This window comes from Podarcis cretensis (genome assembly GCF_951804945.1).
Source record: "Podarcis cretensis genome assembly, chromosome: 14".
Classification (NCBI taxonomy): Eukaryota; Metazoa; Chordata; class Lepidosauria; order Squamata; family Lacertidae; genus Podarcis; species Podarcis cretensis.
In genome coordinates this window covers 8,323,015-8,346,879 of record NC_137183.1, presented here as the reverse complement: position 1 = coordinate 8,346,879, position 23,865 = coordinate 8,323,015, and the positions used below count along the sequence as shown (strand labels likewise).

The window sequence follows — 23,865 nt, the reverse complement described above, 5'->3', positions numbered from 1 at the left end:
ACAAATCTTCTTCTGTCAAATTCATGAAAATATTATCTTTTAAAAAAACACCAAAAAGAAAAAACTCTCCACCTTAGTTCTCCGATCCTTGCTTTAAATCTTCTGTAAGCAGGGGGGTGCGGACTTCCCTTTAGCACATCCCCCGATCGTACCGAATTCAAGGGTAGAAATTTTAAAGTCCAAATTCCATTCTACTCACGGATTAATTAAAGTCCGAATTTCAGGGAAGAAAGTCAGCGGTCTCCGGCCATGGCTCGCGGCTTCGCTCCACTGCAGTAGCGGTCCACTCACAGCACCACGCCGCTCCCCGTACCCTCTCCGCAGCCTTTAAAAAGGCTCTTCGTGGGTCGGGGGGGCGCTTTAGGTGCCCGCCGAGTCACCAAGTCCGCAGGCTTCAGCGCCTGCGGTTTCTGAGGGTCCCCACGTCGCCGTCGCGGTAGAACCCTTCTCCAGCGGAGCCGATTCCCTCCGGAGCTCGGAGGGAATCCGCCATTAACCAGATCGCGCTAACCCGGAAGTCCTCCTTCAGAATGGATAGGTTGGATCTTCTTGCAGTCCATGGGACTCTCAAGAGTCTCCTCCAGCACCAAAATTCAAAAGCATCAATTCTTCGGCGATCAGCCTTCTTTATGGTCCAGCTCTCACTTCCATACATCACTACTGGGAAAACCATAGCTTTAACTATACGGACCTTTGTTGGCAAGGTGATGTCTCTGCTGTTTAAGATGCTGTCTAGGTTTGTCATTGCTTTTCTCCCAAGAAGCAGGCGTCTTTTAATTTCATGGCTGCTGTCACCATCTGCAGTGATCATGGAGCCCAAGAAAGTAAAATCTCTCACTGCCTCCATTTCTTCCCCTTCTATTTGCCAGGAGGTGATGGGACCAGTAGCCATGATCTTCGTTTTTTTGATGTTGAGCTTCAGACCATATTTTGCACTCTCCTCTTTCACCCTCAATAAAAGGTTCTTTAATTCCTCCTCACTTTAACTCTACAATTCTACGATTCTATAAAGGGCATAATTACCACCATCACCAAACTTGTCCAAGCAACTAAGGAGAACATGTATGCGTACACCCCTTGCCTTGCAACGCCTCATGGTACATTCCTTTCCCGTTTCTTCCTCCTTTCCATCTCCAGTCACCCACCTCTTTCTCCCGACGATTGGTTACGTTCCCTTTTGATTGGCAGCTAAGCTTGGCCTGCCGGCTTCCGAGTTGCGGCGCCCGACGATTCTGCAAAGCCCGCCGCGCGAGAAGTTAGGCAGAGCCGCGCAAGCTGCGCAAACTCCGCAAAGAGGCGGCAGGGGCCCCCCTGTCCTGCCGAACGGGTTGAGTAACGCGGCCGGCGGGATACGGAGATGGCGTAAGGGAGCTGCCCGCTTCTGAGGGGGCCTTTCGAGAGCCTCGGGCGGCGGAGAGGCGCTGCAGGGCCCGCGGCCGGCCGGCGGTTCACCTCGGGGACGGGAAGAGCCGCGTTTCCTGAGGGGAGCAGCCCGCGGCCTGGGCTCCGGGGAGGGGCGGGAAGGGGCCGGGCCCCTGCTGCCCCCTCAGCTGTGAGGTAAACCAGCCCGCGCTTTTCTCTCCGCCAGCGGAAGCCAGCGAGGGGTTTACCTCAGGGAAAGGGAGGGAGGGACTCGGGGGGCTTCTTTCCCCCCTTGGGTCGTGTTGGGGGGGACGGACTGTCCCCTAAGCGCGCCGAAAGGGAGGGAGGAAAGCTCGTTTTGCAGGGTAGGCCGCCTGCAAGTCCCTCCTTCGCCTTCCCCCGGGGTCGGGGGCTGGGGGAGGAGCTGCAGTCCCGCGACGCCGGGAGGGACGAGGGGTCCGACGCCCGACCCCGGCTTCTCCTCCTCCTGTCCCCGTTCCTTGCTTTCGTTTCCTCCTAATCGAGGCCAAAGGGGTGCGGGGGGGGAGAGTAGGTATCTATATCTTTTACATATCACGAGGGGCGGACTTTGGTAATAGGGCGCCCTGAGCCAGAACAAAGTTTGGCGGGCACCCCCCAAAAATAAAAAGGTAAAGGTACCCCTGCCCATAGGGGCCAGTCTTGGCAGACTCTGGGGTTGTGCGCCCATCTCACTTAAGAGGCCGGGGGCCAGCGCTGTCCGGAGACACTTCCGGGTCACGTGGCAAGCGTGACATCGCTGCTCTGGCCAGAGCCAGAGCCGCACACGGAAACGCTGTTTACCTTCCCACTGGTAAGCGGTCCCTATTTATCTACTTGCACCCGGAGGTGCTTTCGAACTGCTAGGTTGGCGGGCGCTGGGACCGAGCAGCGGGAGCGCACCCCGCCGCAGGGATTCGAACCGCCGACCTTTCGATCGGCAAGCCCTAGGCGCTGAGGCTTTAACCCACAGCGCCACCTGCGTCCCTCCCCCAAAAATATATATATATTATTTTCACAGTAATTGAGTAGGTACCCGTATAAATAGAGATGTGGTGGTGTTATTTTGCATCCCTTTGGTTGTACACCCTGTGTGTGTTGGGGGGGGGGGGACCGTTTACACAGCCCTAAATCCGACTCTGGTATACGCACACACACACACGTGCCCAACACTTGATCTCTCTCAGTACCCCCTCTTCTCTCTGGGAGGTGCAATTTCCCCCACAACTAACTCAGTAGGTCTTCTCTGCACCCCCACCCCATACCTTATTGTACAGTATAATGAAATTAATAAATATAACAGAGACGTATAATAAACCTAGAGGCAGGGGGAGGAAGGAAAAAGGAAAAATAAGAACCTAGCAAACTAGAAGGATGTGATCATGAGGTGGGGTTTGCTGTGCAAAGTCTAATGCTCATGTTTAAATATTTATTTATAGGTTGTGAACAATTATGAACATGAAGGTGGCCGTTGTGGAGAAAAACAATTTTCAGGCCGGACTTATGAGAGCTGCCATATAAACTTCATTCACACTCTTCACCTTGAGCTTTCACTTCAAGACATCAGCATGTGGAACAAGTCGGTTTGTGTGGCCTTGTTGGCTCTGGCTACAGGCTACGTCTTCCTACTGGACTCTGATCTGCCAGATTCAGTGCTGAAGTATCTCTCAAGCTCCTTCCTGTATCAGCTGCAGGGGGATCTTACGTCCCCAGAGAGCAGCATGGCAGCTGCCTGGGAAGTGCTTATCACCCAGCCGGGCAAACAGTGGAACAGAGTTGCTGTTGGGTGAGTGATGTCTTAAATTATTGTGTATAGATCTCCCTGAGTGTTCTTTGGAACACTAGCTAATAAAATGTTCCTGCTGTAGAGCAGTGGTCCTTATATTTTCTGCTGTGGAAGAACCTGTTGCCATGTATTTTTGACTACTGAGGATCCCCTGCATGCTTGCCAGGCAAATATTCTAGGGCACATATTAGGGTGCACACTTCAATGTAGGACACTAGCCAGTCCTACTGAGCCTTGATGTTACTTTGTATAAACTAAGTGTAAACTAATAGCATGCATTAGAACACACTTATTTGTGGTTGTGCATTGCAAGGGAAGGTCAGATAGTGGTGGGAAAGCTTGTGCAAGTTAAATGCAAGCAAGGAAGTTATTTTTGCACTGGGTTTTCCCAGTATGAAAAGAGCCTTTAAGCTCTTTGATTTGCTTGGAGGCAAGGCTCTCTTGGTGCACCAGTTCTGGGATGCTTTCGCAAGTCCATCCAAGTTCCCCTGAGATCTCATGTGAGTACCCCTAAACTTTCTTAGCCAGTACACTGTGGGGCCCTTGCCCAGCAAACAAGACAGAAAGCTTAAACACTCAGAGATCCATTTCTCAAATACAGAATTTATGAAAAATCTAACTTTCAGCTGCAATTTCATACTCTCATGAACTCAGTAGGACTGACTTCTGAATAGACATGCATATATTTCCATTGTAAGTAAATAGTAGCAATATGATTCCTCAGTGTTGTTTGTTAAACTCTACAGAATACTTATGTCAATAAACTGCAAAATAAGCTTGAATGCATATATCCTTGTAGATATATGTTCCTTAAAAATTAGCCTAGATTATAGCTTTTCATCTCCTGTTATTGGTAGGGTCAATGCCTGTGTAGATGTCGTCCTTTCTGGTGTGAAGTTGCTGCAAGCCCTTGGTCTAGATTCTGGTGTTGGGCAAGACCACTCAATCTTGCATTCCACAAAAGATTTGAAGGAAGCCTTCAGCCACTTCATGGGGAAGGGAGCTGCTGCAGAACGCTTCTTCAGTGATGCAGAGTCCTTCCGCCACATTGCAGAGACTGCTTCAGCATATCCTGGGGCACAGGTACATTCTCTAGCTTGAAGCAAACTCTTTATCCCTCTGTGACACATAATACACTGCATATATCCAATACCTCTTTATAGCTTCTGTGGTAAATTGTTTAGCTTTCCCTTTGTTTGCTATCCTTTCTGCTCTCTAGAGCAGAAGTGACTTAACATTTTCTGGCTTCAGGGCCACATCCATCCCCGGCAACCTTCCAGGGCTACATGCAGTTGGTGGGTGTAGCCACCCAACACTTTGTAGTATACCTGCAGGCACACAGCCCCAATTTACATATGCAGCACTGTCTGTTTTAATTTTGCTTGAACTGTTATCTAGGCCCCCAAACTGGAAGTTAGCAACAGGCCATAGAACTGCTAAGTAGCCACTATGTGGCTATTTTGGGGGGAAGTATGGCCTTCAGCTGATGGTACACATTTTCCAGAAGAATAGCTCTGTAAATCTGCAGTAGCAAAAATACACAAACTGTCTTTTAGGCACATTGTCTCCATAAAGAGCTTGGCAATCAGCCTCATGCTTCCATGCTTACTGCTCTACCCTCACTGCAGGGAAAAGTGAATCATTAAGTGATAGTTGTTATTCTTATTTTGGAATATTTAAACCATCAGAATTTAGCCTTCCTTTAAAGGATTGTGTGCTCAAATAACCATTTTCCTATAATTTAATCATTCTTTTTCCCTGTAGTTTGGCTGGGATGGAGTGGAATGGGGAAAATAGTGTCTTGTTTGGACCCAAAGCATTTTATTTGTTATGAGTTAACTTTGGTTCATCAGATATATAAAGTGCAATCTAATAAGCTTTACAAAGCTTATGCTACACAAACTACTATATATCAAGAGCCCTCAGTTTTTTCATCTTTTGTATACACTTAGTGATGAGCCCTTCTCAAAATGTCACTTGTATGCACTATTGTGCCTAGAACACTGCCTAGTATAGTAGAGATGAAATTCTGTCTGACAAGATTGGCCTTGCAAAATATATGTTAATTATTTAAAGTTGCAGGCAGCAACATGCAAAAAAGCTTAAGAAACATGAAACTTCCAAAGGTTGGAAGGATTGAAACTAGTCTTTCAGGACAACTTAAAGCCACTGCTTCTGGGAAAACCTGTTTCTAAAGTTAGGGTTTCTAGAATAACTTGTTTTTACTGCTGAGACTGGCAGTAGGCTTTTGACGAAGTCCTCCATGATATTCTTGTGAGGAAGCTGGTAAAATGTGGGTTGACCAAGGTAGCTGTTAGGTGGATTTGTAGCTGGTTGACTGACCAAACCCAAAGGGTACTCATTAATGGTTCCTCATCATCCTGGAACAAAAGTGATAAGTGGGGTGCCACAGGGTTCCGTCCCTGGTTTTGTTTAATGTCTTTATAGACTACTTGGATGAAGGAATTGAGGGGATGCTCATCAAATTTGCAGATGACACCAAGCTGGGTGGGATAGCTAATGCCACAAAACACAGAACAGTATTCAAACTGACTTTAGCAGATTTGAGACCTGGGCCCAACCTAACAAAATGAATTTCAGTAGGGACAAATGTAAGGTCATGCACGTAGATAGGAAGAACCAGGTGTACAAATATAAGATGGGGGAAACCTGACTTACTAGCAGTACATGTGAAAAAGATCTAGGGGTCTTAATTGTTTGTGAGAGCCAAGCAGTCAGTGGCTAAAGTGAGTAGAGCAGTCTTGCTGCAGCTTTGGCATACTAGTAATTAGATAAGTGAACGTGTTTATTCCACTGATGGTTATATTCTTGATAGTACACATATAAAACTCTGCAAAGGACTGTGATCATGTAAAGATATGTAGAAATTGCAGATTAAATGTGTGCACAAATTTGTGTCTTAACAGTTGTATGTGGGAGGCAATGCTGCTCTCATTGGCCAGAAAATTGCAACAAACCCAGACCTAAAGGTAAGAATATCAAATGCCAACCCTCACTGATTGCCTATAACTGCATACCTCCTCTCATTGGTTTTCCTGTTTTAAAATCCTGAACGTAGCATCTAATCATTGTCCCCATTTTATCCAGTAAATATGCAGGCATGATGCAGAAGAATTTTTCAGTGGAAAAGTTCGTTTTCCTTTTGATGACAAACTTTTTCTAGTGATGCAAATGCTTGTAGCTATTGCTTGAGGCACTCCGGTGCCATGCCTGGCTTTTTGATTATGCTTTTGCAAGGCAATGAGTAGCACATGGGCAAAGTACTGGGTAATAATGTATAAAATAAGTAAAAACAGCACAAGCAAAGGCAGTTGTGCAAGTTACTTTACTAAAGTGTAACTACCATTGGTTCCTGGCATCTCTAGCTGAGAGGCACACATGTGTGAAGAATGGTACTCTAATAAAAAATAAAACCAGGCCTCTGACTATGAGAAGCAGTATATGGCTGAGAAAACAGCAATTGCAGCTTGGTAGCAGAATGTGTGGAGCTTCTGATTGAACAAATGTGATCAGACATACCAGGAAATTAAAAGAACTTGGAGGAAAGTTCTAAACAATACTTCACTTAACTCTTTGGAAGAAGGGGTTATTACTTTTTTCTTACCTCTAGTATTGTGCATAGAGATGTACTTGGAATGTCAAAAGGAATCAATCCGTAGTGGAATGTCACTTTTTCCAAGTGTCCATATACATTTGTATATGTAACTTAGTGGACCAAGTTATTGGGAGCTGTCTGCTTATTTCAGCAGTTATATGTAATAGTGGGGACGCAGGTGGCGCTGTGGGTAAAAGCCTCAGCGCCTAGGGCTTGCCGATCGAAAGGTCGGCGGTTCGAATCCCTGCGGCGGGGTGCGCTCCCGTCGTTCGGTCCCAGCGCCTGCCAACCTAGCAGTTCGAAAGCACCCCCGGGTGCAAGTAGATAAATAGGGACCGCTTACTAGCGGGAAGGTAAACGGCGTTTCCGTGTGCGGCTCTGGCTCTGGCTCTGGCCAGAGCAGCGATGTCACGCTGGCCACGTGACCCGGAAGTGTCTCCGGACAGCGCTGGCCCCTGGCCTCTTGAGTGAGATGGGCGCACAACCCCAGAGTCTGTCAAGACTGGCCCGTACGGGCAGGGGTACCTTTACCTTTACCTTTATATGTAATAGTAGCTATTCATATTATGACATCAGTATACATGGTCTTTTAGAACAGGGGTGGCCCTCCAGATGTTCCTGAACTACAAGTCCCAGTGATGACCAACTTCTGCCAACCTTGCAGTAGTAGTAGTGACTTGTGCTATGAGATTTTGATATGCAAAATTGTTTGTGTGTCTCCTCTCCCCGCCCATGCCCCACATATTCCTAGTACAAGAAGCTCTGCACGGCTTCATTTATTTTTTTTAATAGGAAGAACTCATTGTTAGAGAAGAAGCCAGACATAGTTCAAACTCGCATGCTCATTAGTCCCATGGATAGGAGAAAAGTTGCGTTCTTAGTTCTTCCATTTCCAGACAACACAGAACTCTTATTGTTGGTGATAAATATGTAATACTAAATGTCTTTTAAGCAAATTTGGATATACAGAGAAGCAAAAGACATATCCATTTTCATGGGAAAGTTGACTTAACATCTTAACTGTGGATGTGATCCATATCATGTTTGTAATTTGCCTTCTAGTGTGGAAATGTCATATTAGGGTGCTTATTAGTTCATCTATTTGGAACAGGACAGAAAAGTGAATGCATTGGAATCCAGTTTATAGTGTCTGTATTAGAGTGAGAACCATCTCACTGAAGATTGCACTAAACAGAGATGATAAGAGTTAACTGGTATCAATTGGTTGATTTGTAGGTTCTGCTGTGTGGCCCAATTGGTCCTAAGCTGCATGAGCTGCTTGATGAAAATGTAATCGTCCCTCCAGAATCAATGCAAGAATTTGATGAATTTCACCTCATTTTGGAGTATCGAGCAGGTATGCTTTATTGAAAGATGCAAAAGGCCCAAAACTGTACAGTGATACCTTGGTTTACGAACTTAATCCGTTCCAGAATTCCATTCTTAAACCAAAGCGTACTTAAACAAAGGTGTGCTTTCCCATAGAAAGTAAAGGAAAATGGATTAATCTGTTCCAGGCGATGAAAAGCAAAATAGCAATTTTACATGAATTTTACTTTCTAACAAGGCCATTGATCATAAAATGAAAGCAGTAATCAATGTACTGTACTATAAAATAAATAAGACAGTATTGCAGATGATAAAAATTAAAATTAAAAAAAATTATTACCTGCACTGATTATAGTCATTGTTTGGATTGGGGGGCTTTTATTTATTTCCACAATCAATCAGCAGCTGAACTGGGATCCACACAGATCCTGCCTCCCTCCCCCCGCTGCTGTGGGAAATGCTCCCTAGAGCGCGCGCCTCCCACAGCGGCATGGGGGGGGGTTTCCCTTTGCCTGGCCGGGCTGCGGGAGGAAGGCGCTCTGTTGCGGGGTTTCCCCAGACTAGAGCCAGCTGCTTTGTGGGCGTGCAAACCCCCACCCCACCCCTGCTGCTGCGGGAGGAGAGTGTTTCCCGAGGCCAGACAAAGGCAGCGTGCGAGCTCCATCCAACCTGCCCGCCTCCCTTCCCCGGCCATGTTTACTCAGAAGAAAGTGCCATTAATTTGCATGGCACTTACTCCCAGGTGTGCAGAACGGCAGCCAGCTAGAATTGCCTCCTCCGACTTACTGGGGCAGGCAGCCAAGGCAGCTGTACGCACGCCTCCACATAGTTCCTGGGGAGCGACTGCCGCCATTCTGTGAGCAGAGCGCCTTACTTCCACAGCCAGGCCGGACAGAGGGAACATTTTCTTGCTGCTGAGCTGCTTGGGAGACAGAGGTGCATGGAAAGGCCGCGTGGTTTTCCCAGACAAGAGCCAGCTGGTTTGCGGCCACGCAGCTTCCCTCCCTCACTGCGGGAAATGCTGTGACGATCCCCTTCTCTGCCGGACAACAGAAGTGTGGCACTCAAAATGGAAGTGCACCTCCGAACGGAGTACGTTCGTATACAAAACAAAAACAAAAAAGCCCCCCACAACCTGGAACACTCATTTCCGGGTTTGAAGTGGTCGTAATCCAAAAAGTTTGTTGGCTAGGCTGTTCGTAACCCAAGGTACCACTGTATTTGTATATATATCAGCATTAATGTGTTGTGTTGTTGGTGTAGCACAGTGCTTAAGAAGTGAGCTAGCTATCAGCTGGTAAGTCTGCTTCAGTTTTCAGCTGTGAACCCACTGGGTAACCAGGATCTCTCGGCCTCATCTTCCCATTTGTAATTTGAGTTTTATAATAGTGGCCTACTTTTTATATTGTGACCATAGAGATTACAGGTGTTTATGTATGTACATTGAGCACTGAAAGAAACTGCTATATTATATGATCAGCATTAGTTTGAAAATTGGTGCTAAATTAAAGAAGGCAATTGCTTAATGGTCTTCATGCAGTGTATGTAAAGTTATAGCTTTACATTTTTCTATGTTGAAGAATTGCTTGGAAAGCTGTTATCAAGTGTTGTGTGTTTGCTGTGAGCTGCTTTCCATATCAAAATCGTAATTAGCTTCGTAACATCATCTAGGAAATGTGAATCCTTCTCTTTTTAAATGTGCTTAGAAAAATGTGACAACCAAACCTGCTATGGAAACTAGAGATATAATTTGTATACTCCCAGTTGTGGTGTTCTTAGGAAGTGAGAGTATCTAATATAGAAGCCCTGATTACATTTTTTGAAGACACTGCAAGTGCAGCATAGAGGTACTTTGGTTCCATTGATGAAGAATCCCTTGTTCTTCACAAAATACTGTTGCTTGTTAGTTGTAGCCCAATATAGAATGTGGTTCAGTTATTCAGAGGCTTGGTTTGATTCATCTGAAATTGATCCAGGGTCTCTGCTGTCAGTTTTAAGCTTTTAGCAGCTTAAATTAAAATTGGACATGGAGATTGCATTGTGAAGTAGGTGCATGAGTGAAGGGAGTTCTTGATAGAGTAAGTCACACTTTGAACTCTGGTACAGAAAGTCCATGACTACTGAGTAATTTGGTTCAACTGCCATGCTGTGGAGTGCGGGGGGGGGGCAAGAGGTTTGGCTTTGTTTTGAGCAGTGTGGGTATCCATGTGACAAGCAGTTCCCTACTGTATGGGAGTGATGATCCTAGCACATGCTGGTGTCGGGCAGGAGGTTACACCCTGCCCCACATAATCCTAGAGTCCAATGTCATATCAAAAAACAACCACGCTGCAAGAATGAGAGCTTGTTTCTAATACATTGGATTAATTAGATCAATAGTATTTCTTTTTCAGTTTCCTGAGAAATTACAAACACCATATCTTTTATGCAAACAGTAGACTGAGTAAATGGAAAAGGCCCTGTGACATTTAACTAACTCATGGTGTCCCAGGAACACTCCACCCATCTTTACTTGTTATAAAATGTCACTCAGGTCCAAGATCAAACTCTGTGCAATAAGCCCTTTCAAATTCAGGATGAAGCAGTATGATGTGTTTTTCCTAAATGTGGATACACAAAATATCTCCATTTTGGTCCAGCCTTCTTCCCAGGAGGTTTGGCCTTCTTCCCAGGAAGTTGCTTTGCACCACTTTGGATCAGTCTCATTAATAGTTTCTTTTCCATTTGTGTTGTCTCAAATTATGAGCCTGAGGCTATGGATTTTCTGCTCATTTAGTATTTGTAAGCCTTCCTTAGAGACTTTTTTGGCTGAAGGGCTGCATAAAAATGCCATCAACACCACATATTCACATAAATGTGGGTACTGGCACACTAGCGAACAACGTATATCTAAAAATGGCAAAATACAATTGTGAATATGACACATGCTTCTGAATGGCTGTTGACTTGCTGTTTACGCAGAAGAAGCATTTTGGAAAGGATCCATGCTTATTAAAGGGGAACATATGGGACCATTTAAACTTGAATTGTATCTGACTTGAAATGCGAATTTCTAGAGATCTGAAAAAGTCTACTGAAGGAAGAAAAAACTGGCAGGGACACCAATGCACCACACCCATTGTAATACAGCACCAAGCAATATGATGCAATCAGGATCTTTATTTCCTATAGTGAGTGTTGTGAATAGGTCTGCTTTTATAAATTGGTGGTTCTATTACAGGTTACTCAGTATGAAAGCAGAAAACAATAACTTCATTTTCCTTCAGTGTGTGGAAATTGGCGAGGTGGTTTCTGATTTCATTTAGGTTCATTTAGTAGAGTTTGAGGAGAAGCCCAACATGAAAGTCGTGACGACTTTTGGCAGTGAACGTTGTGCTCCAGAAAAAGAATTCAGAGCATTAAGCAGTTACATATTTTTTTTACTTGAAATACAATGTGAAAATGACCCATTTCTGCAACAGGTTTTTGCAAAACGTCTTGCAAGAAGACAATCTAGATTAGATTGATATATTATTATATTCTGTCTGAAAACTGTATCTTCCTCTTTAAATGACAAAAATGCTGATTATCAGATATGGTAGCATGTAGATGATGAGTCATTTTGCTGTTTCTAAACTTTGTAAGTGGGTGGAGGAGTAACCTAAAATTTATGTGTTACTGCTGCAAGTGTTTCTGTTGCAAGTGTTCTGGGTGGAGCCTTAGCTTCTTAGAAGTGACTCTTTTTTTTAAGTGGTGTAGTTCCATGTGATACTTCCCTTCTGAGTACTTTATTATCTTGGGAACAGTTCATTGAGTGTGCTGATTCTTCCTAGACGCTGTCGGGGTTAGAGAGTGAGGAAATCCTGTTCTTTGAGGTGTTTAGGTTAACTTACTGGGGAAGATAGGGGACGCAGGTGGCGCTGTGGGTTAAAGCCCCAGCGCCTAGGGCTTGCCGATCGAAAGGTTGGCGGTTCGAATCCCTGCGGTGGGGTGCGCTCCCGCTGCTCGGTCCCAGCGCCTGCCAACCTAGCAGTTCGAAAGCACCTCCGGGTGCAAGTAGATAAATAGGGACCGCTTACCAGCGGGAAGGTAAACGGCGTTTCCGTGTGCGGCTCTGGCTCTGGCTCTGGCTCTGGCTCTGGCCAGAGCAGCGATGTCACGCTGGCCACGTGACCCGGAAGTGTCTCCGGACAGCGCTGGCCCCTGGCCTCTTAAGTGAGATGGGCGCACAACCACAGAGTCTGGCAAGACTGGCCCGTACGGGCAGGGGTACCTTTACCTTTACCTTTTACTGGGGAAGATGGCATTTGTTTGGCAGAGTTCAATGATTTCAGATTTTTGTAAACTTGAGGTTTTTTTTAAAGTTGCTTAGATGCCACCATGGTACTGATTATAACCCTAGTTTATTTTTGACTTTATTATTTACATCTCAAGTAAATTTCTTAGCAGTCAAGCATAATCTAAATTAGAATTAGAGCTGCCAGTTTTGGAGTCTGGTACTCCTGCTGGATTTATGCAGCTTCCTAGGTTGCTGGGTGAAGAAGCAGCATAAGCTGCAGCAAGCTGCTCTTTTCCATTTAAACTAGAGCCCCATAAATGCTCTTCTTCCTCTATTTTCTACAGCATTGCTATACTCTTAGTCTTTAGTGTGCTTGCATGTTTCAAAGTGAAAAATCTAAATGATCTTTCTTTAAGTGGAGTTGGAATGAAACCTATAACCCAGAATTCACTTGATCTTCTTATAAATTCCTGGCTTGGTTGGTGGTAATCGAGAACATTTCTTAGTTTCTTCCTATGGCATTGTGGATGAGTGATAACTGGCTTCTTCTCAGAGCAAATTGAATATATGCTTTGTGAGAATGAAATGCTGGGCATGATTGTGTCTCCAGTGCACATTTTATTTCAAGTCATCATTTCTAACATGCTTTTCTTTCTAAAAAAATAATTTTAAAAGCATTATTGTGCTCCCAATTTTGCTTGATACACAGAGAATAGGAGGATGACTGGTTCCAACGTATTAAAAATAAACTGACTCTGTGTTGAATTCCTACCTGCTAAAAATGTTAAGAGGAGCCTGCTGGACCAGGCCGGTGGCCCATTCACTCCAGCATCCTGTTCTCAACAATGGCCAAACAGATGCCTTTGGGAACTGTTATAAGAATTTTAAGGTCTTAGATTTATAATTAATGTACCAAGCAAACACGTACATAAATATATAAACCACATGTCTGGAGCAGCACAGGAAGACAGTCCTGAAACCATTTTGACTCCCAAACTGACCAAATGTTTCTCTGCAAGGAGGGAGGAGGTGAAAGAAACCTTCCCATTGTCTCAGGAATTAAGTAATTACCATCTCAAAGGAATGGCCAGACTACCAGGAAAGGCAATCAGATAAGGCGTTATCAGACAACCTGGCAGACAGGAAAAACAACAAAATTCAAATTTCTGTTGTAGACCGCCTTTTCTATAATGCAGGTATGATGTATCTGGGGGGTGGTCTTGGGCTACACCCCTTCTCTGATGGATGGATGGATGATGTTTCTGGGGGTGGTCTTGGACTCCAGGCCAGGCAATTAAAAATGTCTATATAAGGGCAGGCACACCTTTGTTCTGGGTCCTTCTCCGCTCTCCTGTGTGTGAAGGGAGCATCCTGTTGCAACAGCGTTAATAAAAATCAGGCTTACTAGCTGCTTTTCTTCTCAATATTCTCTGGTTCGCCTCTATTATTTTCTCCTACCGATGGAGAACCTACAAAGGACTCTATAAGGGCTCTTGTGTACCCCGTAATGGAACAAGACCAGATTTTGTTTACAACAAAACCCACAAGCAGAACCCGAACACAAGAGCACTTTCCCCTGTATATGGTGCCCAGTCCTGTTAGTAGTGCACATTTATGCAAGTTGAGCATTAGCAGAGCTCTCATAGGTTTGGCACTTGGAATTTACAGGGGGAGCAGAGAGAGTTACAGAGATGAGCAGAAGGTGTGGGCATCTTAGCGACTGATTTTATAAAGCTATGGGTGGGGTATAATTTTGCTGTAATTTGTGGAATTCAGTAAGGGGCATCACCTCTTTCCCCAAAATTCTAGCACTGCACTGGTCTGAAGTGCCTGTAGATTGTGGGTTTGCTGCAGTATAGACAACTGTCTTAGTAGGCAGCCCCTGAAATTATGGCAACAACCAGATGATCACATTTCTTCCCTCTTGGCTAAAAACATCCATTGCAAGAGAATCAAAAGAGATATGTGTCCAGGGTTGCAGCTGCTACACAAACACATTTGCAAATCTGGGCTTTGGAAGAATCAAAGCTGCCAGTGTTTGGATTACTGTATCTGAGACGGAGAAAGGAGAGAGATTTCACTTCTTTAAAAAGGTCTCTTGAAAGAAAAAAAATGTAGCCAGTATTGCCATGTAATTATTAGGATAAACCCAGCTCCCAAACACATGATATTGTTCATTGATCCACATTAATTTATCTCACATTTTGTTGTTCAGCATAGAATTTTCCCTCATGCCCACTGAAGGCTGCAGCTGACTGTAGGATTCAAATCCTCTCAAGATTGTGAGGAATTCACGAGCTGTGGCTAAAGGGATAGCACTCTGCTTTCATGTTAAATTACGAATGCATGGCAGTTCAGCAGGGCATGGCTTGCTTGCATATTCTTAAGCAGCATCTCTTCGAAATGCCTTAGGCTTCAAACAATGTGGCTTCATTCAGCAAGGGTAGAGGTACTTAAGAATAAAATTATTGAACTATTGAGACTTAGTGGGAGTCTCATGAAGGGGATACAGCAACTCCCCTATGAAGAAAGGTAGCAGTGTTTGGGACGTCTTAGTTTAGAGAAAAGGCAAGTGAGAGGTGACATGATAGAAGTTTATATATGATGCATGGCATAGAGGAAGTGGATAGAGAAAGCACCTCCCGCATCTCATAACATTAGAACTTGTGTACATCCAAAGAGGCTGGATGTTGGATAATTCAGGACATATAAAAGAAAGCTCTTCTCCATGCACTGCATAGTTAAACACTAGAACTCGCTCTCACCCAAGGCAGTAATGTTCTAACCTAGATGGTTTTAAAAGAGGATTAGACAAATTCCTGGAAAACTAGGCTATTGACAGCTACTAGCCATGATGGCTATGCTCCGCCTCCATAGTTGGAGGCAGCAATGCTTCTGAATACCAGTTGCTGGAAACCACAAGAGGGGATAATGCTGTTGTACTCAAATCCTGCTTGTGGGTTTCTCAAAGGCATGTGGTTAGCCACTGTGAGAACAGAATGCTGGACTAAATAGTCCATTGGCCAGATCCATTAGGCTCTTTTTATGGTTAAACCACAAAGCCTAGGACTTGCCGATCAGAAGGTCAGCGGTTCGAATCCCCGTGACGGGGTGAGCTCCCATTGCTCGGTCCCTGCTCCTGCCAACCTAGCAGTTCGAAAGCATGTCAAAGTGCAAGTAGATAAATAGGTACCGCTCCAGTGGGAAGGTAAACGGCATTTCTGTGCACTGCTCTGGTTCGCCAGAAGCAGCTTAGTCATGCTGGCCACATGACCCGGAAGCTGTACGCCGGGTCACTAAAGCGAGATGAGCGCCGCAGCCCCAGAGTCGGTCATGACTGGACCTAATGGTCAGGGGTCCCTTTGCCTTACTTCAGTTTGTAATAGTGCATTGAGTAATGTGGTGTGGATATTTGTATCCTGCAGGAGGACGCAGGATAACACTGTGAAGCAGATGGGGAGAAATAAAACCCACCCTACTTGCTACTCAGATGAAAGGTCAAAGTTCACTGCTAAAGAAAAGAAGCCATTAAAACTGTAATTCAGAGGCCTATCTATATGGATCCCATATAATTGTGTGTCTTTTGGGGGTATTCCTTAGGTGAAGAGTGGGGGCAGCTGAAAGCCCCGAATGCCAACCGCTTTATCTTCTCTCATGATCTGTCTAATGGGGCCATGAACATGCTGGAGGTATTTGTGTCCAGTCTGGAGGAGTTCCAGCCTGACTTGGTGGTCCTCTCAGGTCTGCATATGATGGAGGGACAGACAAAGGAGATGCGTCAGAAGAGACTCCTAGAGGTAAGAGCACCTTGTTCCCTCAGACTCTAAAGCATTCTAAGGTGCACTCTGTTGGTCCTTCTGTCACTGTGCAGGGCATTAGGTACAGTCATTGCCCTACAAATGACTTGTTTTTAATTTTGTAGCACTCTAAGATATGTGTGGGTCTCTGTCCACTAGCTCATTTACTGGGCAATCCTATACATGTCCACTGAGAAGTAAGCCCTCAGGGTTCAATTAGACTGTTGAATTCCATTAGACTACTTTTATGGGATTGCAGCTTTATAAATATGACAACATCTGCAGCATATATAATACTGTACTTTTTATCAAGGTCATTCTCTCTCCACCCCCTTTTTTCCTACTATTACGTTTTTTTCCTTTGTTTTCTGCAGGCTGTAGCTTCCATCTCTGACATTCCCATGGGTGTACCTGTACACCTGGAACTGGCCAGTATGACTGACCCAGAACTTATGAGCGCAATCATTCATCAGGTAACCTAAATGGCAGGGTATGACCTGTACCTCAGACTTCTAGTCAATTAACTTCTTGTTCCCTCCCCCAAAAGTCTTGCCTCACTAATCTGTTAGTCATTTGAGTCAACAAGCAGACAGATAGAGGTGATCAATTGGAAACTGTGTATTTAGACTTTCAATAAGCTTTTGACAAACTTCCTTACTATTAAGCTTAGCAGTCAAAATACATAGCCCTTTGTGGATCAGTAGCTGGTTAAGAAACAAGAAATAGAGAGTAAGAATAAATGGACAGTTCTCCCAATGGAAGGGTATAACAAATGGAGTCCGAAGACTCCATATTGGGACCTATGCTTTTTAACTTTTGCATAAATGCTCTAGAGCTAGGGGTGGAAAAGAGGGAGCAAAGTTTGTTGTTGATAACAAATTGTTGGATTGTGGAGAACTTCAAAAAACACCTCCAAGCTGAGTGAATGGGTGGTAAAATGGCAAATGCATTTCAAAATAAGCATGTATAAAGTGATGTCCATTGCAGCAAAATTATATGTATAAATTTCACATATGCATTCTTGAGATCTGAACTGGCCCTGACTGACCAGGAATGAGATCTTGGAGTTGTAGTGGATAGTTTGATGAAGGTGTCAGAACAGTGTGTCGCACCTGTGAAAAAGGTGAATGCCATGTTAGGTAGGGATCATTAGCAAAGCAGTTGAAGATAAAACTGCCTGTATTATAACACTGTTCTAGAAATCTATGGTGTGGCCACATTTGGAATTCTATGTAAAGTTCTGTTTGCCTCACCTCAAAAATAACATTGTAGAGCTGGAAAAGCTTCAGAGAAAGGCAACCAAAATGATCAAGTTGATGGAGCAACTCCACTATGAGGGAAGGTTACACTTGTAGCTTTTTATTAAGAGAAAAGGCAATAAGAGGGGACGTGATAGAGGTATATAAAATTATGCATGGTGTGGAATATGGATATAAAAAAGGTTTTTCTCATGATAAATTAACTTGGCCCAGTCAATGAAGTTGAATGTTGGAAGATCAAGGACAAAGTACATCTTCACACAGCTCACAATTAATTTATGCAATTTGCTGTATAAGAGGTAGCGATGGCCACTTACATGGGTGGCTTTAAAAGAGAATTAGATAAATTCATAGAAGATAAGGTTACGCTCTACCTCTGCTGCAGTATGCCCCTGAATACCAGCTGTTGGGAATTGCAGATGGGGAGAGTACAGTAGCACACCAGTTCTACTTTTGGGTTTCCCACGGGCATCTGGTTGGTCACTGTGGGAACAAGATGCTTGATAGATGTGCATTTGGTCTGATCCAGCAAGGTTCTTCCTACGTTCTTATGTTACGCTAGCTTTGCATGCACTGGTTCCTATATGTTTGTCAAAGTCTAATCTAAAAATTGGACTCCCCTGAAGCCAATCTGTCACTTGCTCTGTTTGTTAGCAGGTCTTCCCTCTTGTGAACTCAGTTGGTTTGAATGAACAGGAGCTACTGTTCCTCACTCAAGCAGCCTCTGGACCACATGCCTCACTGGCTTCCTGGAATGGTGTCCCAGATGTGGGTGTTGTCAGTGACATTGTCTTCTGGATCTTGAAGGAACATGGAAGGACTCCTGGGAAGGCATCAGATCTTACTCGTATTCACTTTCACACTTTGGCCTATCACCTCCTAGTTACTGTGGATGGATATTGGGCCAACCAGGTGGCAGCTGTTGCTGCTGGTGCAAGAGTAGCAGGGACACAAGCTTGTGCCACCCAAACCATTGATGCCAGCAGAGTTTTCCTTAAAGCGCCACTGGAGTTTGCCACTTCTAAGATGGAGGAGGCCTCTACAGTCTCCTTAAATCCCCACGAGCCTGTGTCAGAATGGCACAGGGATGGGGTAACATTCCATTACACTCCTGTTCTGGTGTGCAAAGATCCCCTGCGGACCGTTGGCCTTGGTGATGCCATTTCTGCTGAAGGACTTCTTTATTCAGAAATCTACCCTCATTAACATGTGGAATTAAGATACACTCCACACAAAAGTTGAACCATGCAGGCATGGGCTGGAAGTTAGCATTTAGTAGAAAGCCAAAGAATAAAAGTTAGGCACAGCTCAGCTGCTGCGTGTTGCTACAGGGATGTCTACAATTAAATAGTGAGGTATTACTTGTTAAATATATGGGCTGCCTTTTGCCCAGAATGACAACTTAAACCGAAACAGCTTCTGCTTTAAGTAAGCCAGTCTTATTTGCAGTAACCTAAAAAGCTGGGAACTGAAAGAAGTTTGATGTGACTAGCTATCACAAGAAGGCAATTTTGGTCTTTTACACCATCATATTTCTGGGAAGGCAAAGGTAAAAGATAATTGTGTTACCTCTTATCACATTCCGAACATGGCAAGAGCCATTGTTTTGTTTGGTAGTGGTGGAATGAAAAAGTATAGTACTTGGACTGCACCATGCCAAAGGGAACACTGTCCCAAGTGAATAGTACAAAAGCTTGTTCTGTAAGCTCTACAAATGGGAGGTAGGCAAGATGAAAGCATCATAAATTGTTCAGTGGCAAGGAAAGGATGCTGAATGGTACCTTTTTCCTCCTTTTTTGGCCTCATGAAGTGGACATCAAAATATTGGGAGTGTGGCATTTTGTCATATGTTCTTCCTCAGCTAGTATATGCCAATTTTGATCCTCTGTTTTGTTTTATTGCTGGCAGATTAATCTACTTTTAAGACAGTTGCATACCAAATGCTCATGCACACAATTATTTTACCTCTCAATAGCCTCTTAAGCAGTGACTTAGAGATCATTACTATGAGTGAGAGTTTACAGTACAATTGCTGGTCTGCTTAACAAGTGACAATTAGTCTGGGTCAAATTCCAAAGAAATGTAATGTACAAAGCCTGAAATGACTCCTAATAAATGGCATAAACATAATTTTCAGTGGAGAAGAGGCTAGGGACCTGGCACATTCTACTATTCCACTGTTACTGTACTATTCTGCAAGGTTTTGTGGAGCTGTGATCACATGATCATAGTAAGTGTTGCTCATAGCACAGGAAATTCCATTGAGCAGGTTGTGTGTGTGTAAAATCCATATTCCTTTCTGTGTACTTACACATAGCAATAGAACTATATAGAATCTGAGATACGAAATTTGACTTTAGGATGAGGACATAATCTGGCAGTGATGTACTATGTTAGCAGAGTGTTGGGTTTGGATGGGAGAATCCACGTGCAAATCTGTACCCAGACATGGCTCTCACTAGGCTTTATCTTTGCCTAACCTACTTCATGGGGTTGTTGTGATGTTAAGAACTGTACTAAGCCTCAGAGTAAGGGTGGGCTACAGTAGTAACAAATGATGAAACTGAAAATTCCCAGAATGCCAGTAGATATGATTAAAACAGGTCAGGGTATGATTAATGCTGGTAGATCTGAACAGGGCTTAAGGTACATACCAATGCCTTTACAATTAAGGAACATAACAGGATCTGCAGGACTCAATCTGATTAACACAGATTTTCATTAGTTTTTTACAATGTGGTGCTAGCTGAGGTGAGCAGAAATTTTGCACTGTATACGTAATATATTCCAGATTTTGTTGTCTCTTAAGGTCAAACTAGATGTTACTTCAAATGTTTTTAAACCTGTGCTAGGGGTTCTGTGTGCCTCTTCTACCAAAAGCGGTGGTGGGGCCTCTTGAGTGAGAATCATGGAGGATGACTTCAATTCTTCCCACGTTCTGAGTGCCAGAGTCTTGCTGAAAGTTGCCCTTTGCTGCAGATAGTTAGTGGTCTGGAGACTGGGTGGGAGAAGGGGCATTCTATAGAAAAAACCATCGAAAGGACTTTATAATAAGGACTGATAAGGTTTGACTTCAGAATTAGAATTGACATATAGGTCTTGAACCTGATCAAGGATGTGTTCTCACACTAAAAGTTTCAAAACAGTGGCTTAGGGCATGCTGACATGTTTTACATCAAGGTATAATGCTTGTTGCTCAAATTGCTTTTTCTGTCAGCCCAGGGGTGGAGAACTGAAGGGTGGCCTCTTCTTTACTACTTCAGTGCTGCATTTAAAGGCAGTAGCAACAGATGATCCATGCAGTTAGCTGCTGAAGAGTTGTTAAAACAGAGGTGGGGTAGCAACTTCAGGTGGAGAAGTAGCAGTGCAGGAACCATTCCTCTGCTTTCTGTTCTCTTCACTGCTTACCCCTGGCTATTTTCCTCTTAGCCAGGTTTATATCCAAATATTGAGTCTTCATAAGAAATTAAGAGGAAGTGATGGAAAGCTGTGGGCAAAGGAAAAGTTCAGAACCTTTGCTCAGTGGTGGAGCACTCATTTTGCATGCAGAAGGTCCTGGGTTCAGGTCACTGGCATATTCAGATAAAAGGATTTAGTGGTAATGATGAGAAATACTTTGATGCGTCTGAGACCCTGAAGAGCTACTGCCAGCCAGCATGGACAGTACTGGACTAGAGGGACCAACTAGTCAGACCTGGTTCAAGACAGCTTCCTATGTTCCATTTTCTTCTTCATCTGGAACTGACATCTCTTCCCCTATTTATACCAGTATGGTAGAGAACTTTGATAATACAGATGTGCTACCATCTCAGCTAGTTTTGTCCTTAGTCAGTTGGCTTCTCTTGGCTCTTTGCAGCAGAGTAGGCCTCACTTGAGTGAGCCCCACCTGCAGGCATTTTGTTACCCAGCTGCAGGCACTAAGATGCTAGCTGTGTCTATTTACAGTCATATGCTTGCTGGCATAAACCGAAGTACAGAACGTCAGTATCTGTACAACACTCTTACCAAAACATCACCTTGCAAAAGTGTTGCTTCTGTGTGCATGCATAGTATTACCAAAAAGGACTCCAAAGGGTTGCAGTAGACCACGGGCTGTGCTTTGCTTAGATGAAGGTTTAAGAACAGGGAGCTTGACTGTACTACATAATGATGTTCTTGTTTCTGTGGGAAGGGCTTCTGACTTTAGACATCTCAAAACAGGTCACTGGGAAAGCATAATGTTAGCAATCCTGAGCTGTAAGACTGAAGTATTCTCTTGGCATTTGCTTTTTTTGTGAGACAAATCACAGTGGTTAAATATGCAGCTTTATTTTCCAGGTTTTGCTGTTGAGTTTAGGGTGTACTGTACAAAGCACTATTGTAGAACTTGTTTTCATTCCATAAACGAAGTAAATGAATGGCAGCTATACAGCAGTGGTGCTTGTTGGGTTTTTCTTAGTTCCTTTGCTCTTCGCAAAACTGTATCCTAATTAGATCCACATGTCGTTATTTATTGTCACACATATTCCAGTGGCGACAGCCTCCATTTGTACTTGTGTTTCTCTACTTGATATGCGAGGCCTTGGTAACCTTATCCCCCCGCCACTGCCGCTCTTGTTAACACAGGTTTATTTGAGTTCAGTAATTCCTACCTGAATCAAGAGTGGCCCTGGGTAGAGGTGAACCTACTTCTGTGCACTCTTGTATTTTACTCACCCTTTTCATTAGAAAGACAGAAGGAACATGAACCCCAAAGTCCTCTCCTACCAGCTAGAAGCCGAAGCCTCAAGTTAATTGTGTCTAAGAGTACCTGTAAAAACGATATTTGAATGCATTGGTTTTAGTACTTCTCCTGAACACCTGGACACTGCCTACCCCTTTCCTCTGCCTGTGGTGCTTTCCTGTATACAGAATCATAGAATTGTAGAGTTGGAAGGGACTCTGAGGGTCATCAGTTGCTATACTAATAATTTTGTTTTGTTCAGCCTACGGAATGAGCCTATCCACTTGGCCACAAGCCAGCCCAGCTTTAACGGCAATAACAATGTGAGTGCCCAGTGCCAGGGCCTCTTACCAATGGGTGATGTGAGACAAAGTCTTCCTTACAACTCTCCTTGCACTAGGAAAATATTCTGTGAAGCAGAATACTGAAGCAGGTTCATCCTCTCTATATCTGAAACCCTATGGATAGAAAGTAAAGCTTTGCTAAGAGTTCTAGCCCATGCTTTACACCCAGTTGTTTCTTTAATGTGACAGCTAAAGTGAACTTTTTGCTCTTCTGAATGGTATAGTTTCTTGCCCACATTGTCAAATTGGAACAGCTCTCTATCCCACCAGAATTCTCAGGGAGTTGCTGAGCCCAGAATCTAGCATGGGATCAGAGGCTTCAGAAACCAAGCATCTGTCATCTTGGTGCCTGGCACTTGCTAATACAAAGGGTGGCGAAAGTCACCTGTGCTGTGCAAGCTACACTCCCTGTTTTCTTCTTTTGTAAATAGCAGGGATAGAATAGGTGTATTTTGCAAGAACTAAAAAGCATCCTTGAAAGCAAGTTCTCAATAACTTCTGTTGCCAAATTGTTCTGCCTGTACAATTCCTATGAAAAAAAGTATTTCTGGACATTGTGTTCTGTTTCAATGTATATGATTATTAAAACCTTAAGACTCTGGTGTTACCATAAAACATTCCTTTTGCATTTAGAATGTACTGTGTTCTCTCTTTTTTTTTGGCAATTACTTGGTTTAAAGTTCCATGGCTTTGAGTGTGTGACTAATCTAGAAACATCAGAAGGTGCCTTATACGAAGATCATTGGTCCATAGAGCTCAGTATGTATGGCCTGCAGTACTAGAATGCCTCTCCAGGGCTTTGTACAGGTAACTTTCCCATTGTTACTCAGTTGTTGGAGATTGAACCTGTAGCTTTTGCATTCAAGGTATGTTCTCTACCACTGACCTATGGCCCTTTCAGCTTTTTTTTTATCAGGGGAAACTACTCCATAGTAAATCAGGTATTGTTAACCTTTCTACTGACACCATGTCAAATGGCTTCAGGGCAGTGGTGCAGTGCCTCTAATGTCTGAATGCTGCTTTCCAAAGTCCTGTTTAAATGTGGCTCAGTGACAAAGCACTCTCTCAAACAAAACGGGAGACAATTCAAAATTGTCCACTGGCCACTACTGATCAGAAATCAACAATCAATATACAATTTGAACAAAAGCTCTTTGAGAGGGTGGTATTCACAATAGGCTGTGAGTCCTTGAATGGTGTGGTCTGGCTAAGAATGAAGAAAAGTTGGTAGGATGGAACTGTTGGCTAGTGAAGAGCCTATGATTGTTCTAGACATCCTACAAGAACAGTTTCACAGCCAGGACCCCCTTACTGAGCTTTGCTTCTAGATGCACAGCTAGTACTAGGGGCTAGGATTGCCTCTGTCAAACTGAAACTGAGAAGCTGGCTGAGCC

At 43.9% G+C, this 23,865-nt stretch overlaps 1 protein-coding gene across 2 annotated transcripts; it reads left to right on the top strand.

Moving 5' to 3' along the window:
• Positions 1 to 1,318: 1,318 nt before the first annotated feature.
• On the top strand, positions 1,319 to 23,106 carry ADPGK (ADP dependent glucokinase). Of its 2 annotated transcripts, none has more exons than XM_079953376.1 (8): positions 1,319 to 1,557; positions 2,820 to 3,166; positions 4,024 to 4,249; positions 6,094 to 6,156; positions 8,019 to 8,139; positions 15,970 to 16,166; positions 16,541 to 16,639; positions 18,080 to 23,106. In XM_079953376.1, the coding sequence occupies exons 2-8, from the start codon at positions 2,949 to 2,951 to the stop codon at positions 18,629 to 18,631; spliced, it is 1,476 nt and encodes a 491-aa protein (XP_079809502.1). In that variant the 5' UTR covers positions 1,319 to 1,557; positions 2,820 to 2,948; the 3' UTR covers positions 18,632 to 23,106. The 2 variants fall into 2 exon arrangements, with proteins under 2 accessions (XP_079809502.1, XP_079809503.1); XM_079953377.1 differs by having other exon boundaries at positions 1,320 to 1,557; positions 18,083 to 23,106.
• The last annotated feature ends 759 nt before the right edge of the window (positions 23,107 to 23,865 follow it).

What these genes read in the sequence shown, in the direction of transcription:
- ADPGK (XM_079953376.1), top strand. Translation starts at nt 2,949, where the DNA reads ATGTGGAACAAGTCGGTTTGTGTGGCCTTGTTGGCTCTGGCTACAGGC. An exon ending in CAGCATATCCTGGGGCACAG is followed by an intron (nt 4,250 to 6,093) that starts GTACATTCTCTA and finishes GTGTCTTAACAG; the next exon opens with TTGTATGTGGGAGGCAATGC. An exon ending in GTCAGAAGAGACTCCTAGAG is followed by an intron (nt 16,167 to 16,540) that starts GTAAGAGCACCT and finishes TGTTTTCTGCAG; the next exon opens with GCTGTAGCTTCCATCTCTGA.